At 34.7% G+C, this 9,967-nt stretch overlaps 1 protein-coding gene across 1 annotated transcript; it reads left to right on the top strand.

Moving 5' to 3' along the window:
- Nucleotides 1-1,309: 1,309 nt before the first annotated feature.
- Nucleotides 1,310-8,246, top strand: pip4p1b (phosphatidylinositol-4,5-bisphosphate 4-phosphatase 1b). Its single transcript, NM_001159921.1, has 7 exons — nt 1,310-1,527; nt 3,235-3,419; nt 5,450-5,556; nt 7,255-7,360; nt 7,455-7,507; nt 7,600-7,690; nt 7,790-8,246. Exons 1-7 carry the CDS (start codon nt 1,425-1,427, stop codon nt 7,931-7,933), a joined length of 789 nt encoding a protein of 262 aa, NP_001153393.1. The 5' UTR covers nt 1,310-1,424; the 3' UTR covers nt 7,934-8,246.
- The last annotated feature ends 1,721 nt before the right edge of the window (nt 8,247-9,967 follow it).

Consider the following 9,967-nt stretch of genomic DNA (forward strand, 5'->3'; position numbering starts at 1 on the left):
AATTGAAAAGTTTATGTATTTTTACAGCAGTTTAATTCAGTGGATGTTTTTATCCCAAACATAACAAAAGAGTAGTAAATTTAAAAAGTGCACAAGGGTTAAGTGATCTTATACATAGAAATTATATTGAATGCAAGTAAAAAATTCAATTAATATAATAGGAAAAACAATAATGTGAAATCACGTGAAATAATCTGCCAAGTGTGTGTAAAATGTAAACTTATGTAAAAATTTACTTATTATAATATTTTGTTTTGTTTTTGTTAAATATGAAAACATGAAAACGTACTTGCTCACAAATGGGAACTTTTGAATGTGTTTATGTTTACAGACATTTTAAAGGATTTTGGTGAAGTATAAATATTTAAAATGACAACATTTCTTGAATAATTGTTTAATATTTTATTTAATTATTACAGTTCTGAAAATGCCTGACAAGATTTTTACTATATTAACTCTCTATACTATGCAGGGTATCTGCGGGGTCTTAAAGTCTTAAATCTCAAAAACTATATTTTAGGCCTTAAAAAGTCTTAAATCTACTGAAATATAGTGTTGTAGGTCTTAAATCTTTTTAACAGGTCTTAATTTCCTTTGGTCATGTATAGCTGCCTAATCTGGCCATTAACACTCAAATGATCACCAACAATCCATCTCAATAAAACATTTTATTTTAAAATAGCATTAACACTATTACTTGCCTTACAGAGGAATTCATTTAAATGTTCTCCATTTATTTACTGCTAAGGATACCGACCTGACCAATATTTGTTATTAGATTATCATTATTGTATTATTAAATCTATTAAATTATAATCAGTTTTTGATCTTTTCCAACTGGGCTGTTCCAAAAAAATCCTTAACATTTAGCTTTGTATAAGTGTAAAATTTCCTTGATAATGGGTCTTTAATTTCACTGGTGAAGCCTGCAATAACCCTGCTATGTGTTTGAATATGATTTTATCCCTTAAAACAACAGTTATTGCAATGATGACACAAATGATCTTATTTTACAGAATAATTAAGCGACCTGACTGTAAATAAAAAGCATTTATCTGCTCCTAATATTTGACATTCACAAATGCAGTCAGCTTTTTTCTTTTTTAAAGGCGTCTATAGTGAGAGCTGGACATTAATATTTCACTCAAAGCACAGCACACCTAAATGAGCGACAGCTAATTAAAATGGGATCATATAAATTTTTCAATTCTTGCGAACTCGCCGCTCATTGGCCTAATCTATGGTCACGTGCTAGTGTTGTTATTTTTGTTGTCGACTTCCTGATAGCAGAAATCATGTGATTCTCTGACGCTTCCTGGAGCTTTACTTTCACGCATCACTTTTTTTTGCTTTGCGTGACAACATTCACCGGTGACAAACATCAGCATCAGGATTTAGTTGCAGATTTTGTGCCCGTTTACGGTATGGCTGACGGGGAACGATCACCTTTACTATTGGACGGTCGCGATGGAATGACGGGACTGTCACTGGGAGACGAGCCCTACCGACCGATCAGCAAACCGCAGAGTGAGTCAAACATGATCCAGATTGACACTGGCTGTAATTTACAGCATGTTCATTTTGCTATCCACAGTATATTTGAACATATGCGAATTGTAAAGTACTATTTAGATCCACTGGCAATGATGCCTACGCTCACGTTATCTGAATAAGCAGGATTTGAGAATCCTGCGGTTTATGAATTGTGTTGTCATTTATTGTACACACCGCACAGTGAGTGCATATGTTGATCATGTGGTTCAATGTGCAGTAATCTGTAATCTGGAGACCGTCAGCTCACCACAAATAGATTAGCGTCCGATTACTGAGTTCACCTGAATCACATGACAAAAGGAATCATGATTGCCCTCGGATTATTTTCAGTGTATCCGTCTGAGTGTTATTGACTGTAATCATCAGCGGGAGTATTAATAAACGCTGTTCATTGGCCTTTCAATTGATTCACTTTGCAAGCAAAAAAATACAGTGAATGTGCATGAAAAGAATGAACGATTAGATTTTAGTTAATTTATTTACTTTATTAATATTAATATTTTCTGTTATCTGTCGTATTTCAGGCACACTGTTCTTATCATTAATGCATATTTACAATTTATATATATATAAGATAATTTGTATAAAAGGGTGAAATATGTACAGTATTATTAATGTTGTGTATGAAGCATATATAAAATATTCTTTGTTTACCTGATTTCGTTGTCAAAGTAATGTTTTAATGCATATATACAGGTGAATAAATATTTTTATTTTAAAAGAGACTACTTTTTAACCTTTTTATCTATCTATCTATCTATCTATCTATCTATCTATCTATCTATCTATCTATCTATCTATGGAGGACGAAGCTTGCAAAAATGATTAATTAACAAATATGCAAATTTATACAGTAAATAATTCCATAAATTCCTGCATAAATAAAATAATAAATAAATATGCAAATAAATAAATGTATATATAAATTCACACATTCCTGCATAAATATATAAATAATTAATAGTGCAGACAGATAAATAAATAAATAAATAAATTGCACAATTTTTTTAGGAAAAACAAAATGCTAAACTACCCCCCTCCCCCCAAGAAGCGTTACTTTATTTAATTGCATTTTTATTTATTTAATGTTTTATTTATGCAGGAATTTTTGCATTTATTTACTGGTTTATTTATATATTTGCATATTTATTTATTGTTTTGCAGATTTCGTCCTATCTATCTATCTATCTATCTATCTATCTATCTATCTATCTATCTATCTATCTATCTATCTATCTATCTATCTATCTGTTATATCTGCTAGCTGACCCCCCCCCCCCCAGTTGAATATGCTTTAAGAATATATTTAGTATTTTTTTATAATAATAATTCTTTTCCAGAAAGTTTCACTGACATTTACTTATTAATGCATACTGCAGCTATGATGTCAAACTCACTGCTGACTTACAAGATGTATTCCTGTGGGTTGTTATAATAATAATTTCAATTTATTAGTAAAATAGTCTGAGTTATGAGTCTATGCAGTTTATATTGTAGAAGAAAACAATGAGAATTTTTTCCAACAGACCTCATACTCTTGGATGACTGAAAATTAGAAAGCCTCAGGAGAATCCCTGCTGAATTAGTCTTGTGTGATTTGACATCATGAATGCAACACTAATAATACTTGAATGGAAAGGAAATTGTCATTTTTCGCTGAAGTCAGTCATTTTCCCCCAGATTTCGCAGTGTTCCCGTCGGCTCCTCCAATGCTGGGAGAAGCTCCTCCACCGTACTCCCCGCTGGGCTCTCCGGAGAGCAGCAGCGCTCCTGTCATCAGCTGCAGAGTCTGTCAGTCGCTTATTAGCGTGGAGGGCAAAATCCACCAGCATGTGGTCAAATGTGGCGTCTGCAATGAGGCTACAGTGAGTCAACAAACACATTCATTTAGGATTCCTTTCATCACATGTTCAGTGATTAGTGAGGAGATGAAACCTGTTACAGATTTAAAGGGACAGTTCACCCAAAATTTAACTTTACTGTTGATTTATCCACAGTCAATTCGAGATGTAGGTGACTATTTACATTGAGCTCCACAATTGCTGAGACTGTTATTTCAGCATGTTGATGTACTTCCTGCTGAAACTGAATATTAAGTAGGGGGCGGAGCTTTCTTTTTCGTTTATTTTTTGGCTCAAAACTTCTGTTCTCATTCACTTCCATTCATTTTTAGATGTTAAAAGCAGCTCATTATGCTGCTGGATGTTTCTGCACGGTGGCTCAGTGGGTCGCCTCACAGCACGAAGGTCGCTTGTTCGAGCCCCAGCTGGGTCAGTTGGCATTTCTTTGTGGAGTTTCCATGTTCTCCCTGTGACTGATAATTTTTTTTTTAATGTTTAAAAAACATTTATTGTTTAAAAAACACGTGCCTGGGCACGCTTACGTCATCGATTCTGTTCAGTAAGCGCTCTTACTCAGCACAGTGGAGATTTCTCTAGTTAAATCATTTAAGTCATTTGTTATGCAGTGACATGCAGTCCGATATTTCGCCACTTTTGGCGCTCATGAACAATCATAAAGCCCTCATGCTGCAGGAATGAGGAGGTCTGCTGAAGGTGCGCAGCTGCCGTGCAGTGAGGGGTTTGCGTATTTAATAAACTACGGCAGTTTGCATTCATTGAACCGTAAGAATGATTAATAAATCCATATGAAACAGTCCCTTAAAAGTCACATCTCGCAACCAATAGTCTTTTATTGAAGATTACCAAAACAAACACTTTTTATCCACCTTAAGAATAACCTTGTGGGCTAGCAAAATAAACATTGTAACTATTGATTTCGCGTGCATTTTAGGCTGCAACTGTGGATATTGGGGATTCAAATTAGTGATTTTTGAAAAACGTATTTATTTTTTGTTGATTAATAAAGGGTGTGTTGTTTCCGAGTCTTGATTGCTTATGTTATGCATGGGGATTGGATGCAGTGATATTCATTGGGGGTTTGGTGCCTTGCCTCCTTTTGCTCATCCCCCCATGATGGTTTGGTATAGGGGTGGGGTTTGGTGCCACGCCTTCTTTTGCTAATCCCCCCATGATGGTTGGGTATAGGGGTGGGGTTTGGTGCCACGCCTTCTTTTGCTAATCCCCCCATGATGGTTGGGTATAGGGGTGGGGTTTGGTGCCACGCCTCCTTTTGCTCATCCCCCCATGATGGTTGGGTATAGGGGTGGGGTTTGTATGGATGTACTGCGTCAAAGCCTAAGTGAACCGCGCTCTTCCAACCGGACCAAGGCCAGCCTAGTGAACCGTGCCTGAGCCCGATTCAGAGCACTTACACTTTTCAAACGATCCGGGAAACGGGCCTGGCCATAGTTCGGATAGCATAGTGTGAGTAGGCCTAAAGCTGCGGTCACACTAGATTTTGTGCGTGCGAAATTCTGTTGTACGGCTCTGCGAAAAGGGGCGGGCTTAAACAAGATAATTAGACATTTTTAAAAAATGAGCGATTTGTGTATATTTAAAATTTTTGTCCAGAGAGGTCATGTTTTGATCCGCGATTGGTCTCACGCAGTCAAGTGATGCAATTTGGCAGGTCAGAGTTCACCTAGCTTTAACTTTGCACTGCAGTGAACTGCAAATCTTGACGCATGAACTTGCGGTTCCGGTCTGACGCAGTGTGCGTATGAACAGAAGTCGATAGGGAGAAATGTGCAGTGTGATCGCAACTTTACCTGTAGGTTTCAAACAAGCCTGAAGTACTCAATTAGTTTGATCAGGTGTTTAATTAGGGTTGGAACTAAACTGTGCAGAGCTGTGGCCCTCCAGGAATTGGCTTTGACACCTGTAGAATAGCCCGAGGGTCAAGAAATGACCAGCAAACTTTCCTTTTTGGGTTAACTGTCCTTTCAGAAAAATGAAAGTTCAGACTGTAAGATCATTTCCTGTTTTTTCTCTAGCCTATAAAGAACGCTCCAGCGGGAAAGAAGTATGTGAGGTGTCCGTGTAACTGCCTGCTCATCTGCAAAGTCACCTCACAGAGGATCGCCTGTCCTCGGCCTTACTGGTGAGAGAATTAAGGAGGCATTTTAATCTGATATCACGCTCAATATTGTTCTGTATTACCCAAAACTACTTGTAACGTCTGCCTTAGGTTGTGTATAGTTGGATTACTGCTCCAGTATGTTAGGTATAGGTTTCTAAAAACTGCTCTTATGTCCAGTGTTGTGTTCATATTTATGATTAGTGAAGTTTATTTACAAACTAATTTCTAGAGGATCACATGCTTATGATTGTTCCTGGCTGGTCTATCATTAGCTAATGCTAATCAATGTCAATTTAGAGCTAGTATTTGAATGATTCTTTAGGGTAATGTCTAAAATTTTGACAAAACAGATCAATTTGCTGACATTTTAAGATTATAAGGCTGAACGGATGAAATGCCATCAGTCTACAGGGATTTCCCAGAATTTGTCTTTTTCAATAGGGAGATCACAATATTACAATGGTATGAATACAGTACTACAACATACAAAAGAGAGAGATCGACTTAGAATGTCTATTACTTGTTTAATAATGATTTGATCAGCTTTAGTTTGAAATTGTGCTATTTTTCTTTTAGGGCTTATTATGCATCCTGTCGCCATCTTGTGAATGAACATCGTCAACCGTGTTTGCTCAAAGACAGGCTAATGAACGCTGATGCGCTTTCTCTCATAAATGATAAATATTTTAAAATAGGCACTATTTTTATAAATAAACTGCACAGTTTTAATCTAAACAACTACATTTGCGATTAAAAAGCCTCAAAAGTACATTATGTTGTCCAACAGCAGCAATATTTGTCAAACTGTAGAGTGTCCTCTGCTTGTTGCTGTATGTGGGCGGAGTAATTCACAAGAATGAAGAGGCTGGTCAAGTGCTGTTACTGGCAGAATATCGCACAGCTATCAGCCAATCAGATTCAAGAACCAGACAGAACAGTAGAAATATATTTATGTTTTATAATTGTATATATTGTATTTTAAGTGTGATGGTAAACAGAAAATCATAGATGTAAAATCGGCTAAAGATGATATTATTAGCAACTTAAGAATATATACAGTTGAAGTCAGAATTGTTAGCCCCCTTCGATTTTTTTTTTCTTCTTTTTTAAATATTTTTCAAATGATGTTTAACAGAGCAAGGAAATTTTCACAGTATGTCTGATAATATTTTTTCTTCTAGAAAAAGGCTTATTTGTTTTATTTTGGCTATAATAAAATTAGTTTTTAAATTTTTTAAACACCATTTTAGGGACAAAATTATTAGCCCCTTTAAGCTATATTTTTTCTCGATAATCTACAGAACAAACCATCGTTATACAATAACTTGCCTTATTACCCTAACCTGCCTAGTTAATCTAATTAACCTACTTCAGCCTTTAAATGTCACTTTAAGCTGTCTTGAAAAATATCTAGTCAAATATTTACAGTCATCATGGTAAAGATTAAATAAATCAGTTATTTGAAATGAGTTATTAAAACTATTATGTTTAAAAATGTGTTGAAAAAATCTTTTCTCCGTTAAAAAAAAAAAAAAAAAAAAAAAATATATATATATATATATATATATATATATATATATATATATATTAATAAATTAATTTTCTTTTTGATGGCTTAAAGAGTGCTTTGTAAAATTGTCTTATTATTTTTAATGCTGAGTTTAAAGAAGGAGCATCAATTTCTATGTTTGTGTCTCTTTTTTTTATTTGTTGGAATAGTAAGCGAGTTATCAATTTAGGTCCAGTTAATCCTGGTGCAGGGAGTCCAAATCCTCAGCCTACTGGAGCCAGAGTTTCCTGTGGCCACTGTGCAAAGACCTTCTTGGTAAGAACTTTTCATATCCATTTAAAAAAAAAATCATTTCAAATCTCTTTATTGATTCGTTTTCTCATCAATTGTGTTTCCATTGTTGATTTAGTGGACAGAGTTTACAGATCGGACATTGGCTCGCTGTCCACACTGCAGAAAAGTGTACGTTTTTATGTCTCTATTCAGTACTGCTTTGTTACATTAACTACAAATGAAATAATTGCACGAACTTCAATTCTTTTTTATCCATATAGTTCATCGATAGGCCAGAGGTACCCTCGAAAACGGAGTTTGATATGTTTCCTGTTGTGTTTGATCTTCGTCATAACAACAGCGGGATTGATTGTAAGAATAAAGCATTTTTTGATTTCTTTCTCTTTTTTTTAAATGCATTTCAGACTAACAGGAGTCCTCTTGTATCTGTTTCTCTTTCTCTCTATATAGGCTGGTACATGGTTGAAAGCACAGAAATATAAGGGCATTTACGCATCCTGGGTATTTTTCATTGTCCTGGTGCTGGTTACTTTAGTCAGAGCTTTACACTGGGCCTGCATGAAAATCAGTGAACCGCTACACAACTACTCATAGGAGAGATTCATCCACGGAGAGCAACAGACAAGAAAATGGAGAACATGTTCATAGTTTGATGCTCTGCCTAAATGGGTGAAAACCTGTGAGGAAAGAGTCAGTAATATTTCACCTCAAAATCAATGCAATACATAGGTTTGATAATGTTTAATGGCCCAAAACCTTTATTAATTATACAAAAACAAAAATAAATAATAATAATAATAATAATAATAATAATAATACTTAATATTCCCTTTGTTTTAGGGGTGAATTAGATGGGTGCTCATTTCTTCCTTAGAATAAAAGGTTAATAAACGTAATAAACTTTTTATCTCATAATTCTGACATTTTTTTACTCGTCAATTCCAAGTCAGAAAGTCAGAATTTAGAACTGTACAACATAAACCCAGATCTGAGAAAGCCTTAAGAATTACCACACGTAAACTCTTTTCTTTTGAATATTTTGAGGGGGAAAAGTTAGCAGCTCGATTTATTATTATTATTTATAAAGATTTTTTGGGGCATTTTTGCCTTTATTTGACAGGACAGTAGATTGACAGGAAGTGAAGTGTGAGAGAGAGGGGGGTAGGATCGGGAAAGTCCCACGAGCCGGGATTTGGAATGCCCTGAGCACTGCCGCACTGCCGGCGCACTAACCACTGGGCAATGGTGCCGACATAGCAGCTGTTGCAACTCAAGCTACTAGTAGTAAGAAAAAAAGTCAGAATCGCTAGTTTGTAACTTGCTGATCTGAGATCGTGAGTGGAGATTTGTGTCAGATTTGTGAGATGGTGGAAACAAGCTTCCATAGAAACGTGTCATGAATGCTTTTTACCAAATTGTGTTTCTTTGTGTGTTTTTTTTCCTCCCCTTTTCCTTATCTTCGCAGTGCTTCACTTTTGTATCCAGTCTGTTCACATTCCTATTACGAATCCACTTCCTAAACACTGAACACAAAGAAGAAGCATTGAGAAACAAATTCCAGCATTGTCAGGAATTAAACAGAAACTTTTTAAACCATTTTTAATCCTGTCAATTACCTCTAGACATCACTGTGGCGTCACCCAAATATGCTGAAGCGTTGTGTTAGAATGAGACTGTGGCCAATTTGCTGACAGAAAAGTGCCTCGTATGACAGTAAAAATAACTAATAAGGCTTTTTTTTCCATATATGAAGAAATCATAACTTTTAGCTTTATTTAAAATTGAACCCTGACCTGGAACATGAAATGTATGAGCAACTACAACAACAAAAAGAAGTCAAACTTGTGAAGTATTTGGAAAAGTTTATATAAAAGTGGAAAAAGCAAAAGCTCTATTTAGGCAGCAGTAAATAGATTATTAATTTAGTTTGTTGCTGTCGCATGGATATTATTTGACTATTTTGTTTTCTAATGTGTGGCCCAGTTTTAGACCAAACCGTAACCTTCGTTTTAGTAATACAGCATCATCAGCATATCTTCACTGTAAAAAGTTGACACATTTACTCACTTTAAGTCAATTAATCACTTTTAAAGCAGAAAATCTACTCCCTATACATGTAGTCAACTAAAAACTATGTATCAAATTTACTCACCTTTTATATAAAGTGATTAGTTGACTTTAAAAATGTAGTAAATTTTTTAAAGTGTTTAATTGATCTGAAAAAGGGAGTATATTTGATGCTTTTAAGCGATTTGACTACTTAAAGTGAGTAAATTTGTTGATTTTAAAGTGATTAGTTGACTTTACATAAAAAGTGAGTAAATTTGCAGCTTTAAAAGCAACAAAATTACTCATGGCTTTAAAAGAGTTAAGTTGACTACTTCAAAATTGAGTAAATTTGCTGCTTTAAAGCGATTAGTTGACTGGAAGTGAATCAATTTATTGCCTTAAAAGCAATTAATCGGCTTAAAACGTAAGTTTGTAGCTTTTAAAGTTATCAAATCTATTGCTTTTAAATTGAATAATCGACTTGAGTAAATGTGTTGCCTTAAAGTAAATTAAGTAAATAAACTGTGTATAAAAAAAAAAAAAAAAATATATATATATATATATATATATATATATATA

The sequence above is a fragment of the Danio rerio genome, chromosome 1, assembly GCF_049306965.1.
Source record: "Danio rerio strain Tuebingen ecotype United States chromosome 1, GRCz12tu, whole genome shotgun sequence".
Lineage (NCBI taxonomy): Eukaryota > Metazoa > Chordata > Actinopteri > Cypriniformes > Danionidae > Danio > Danio rerio.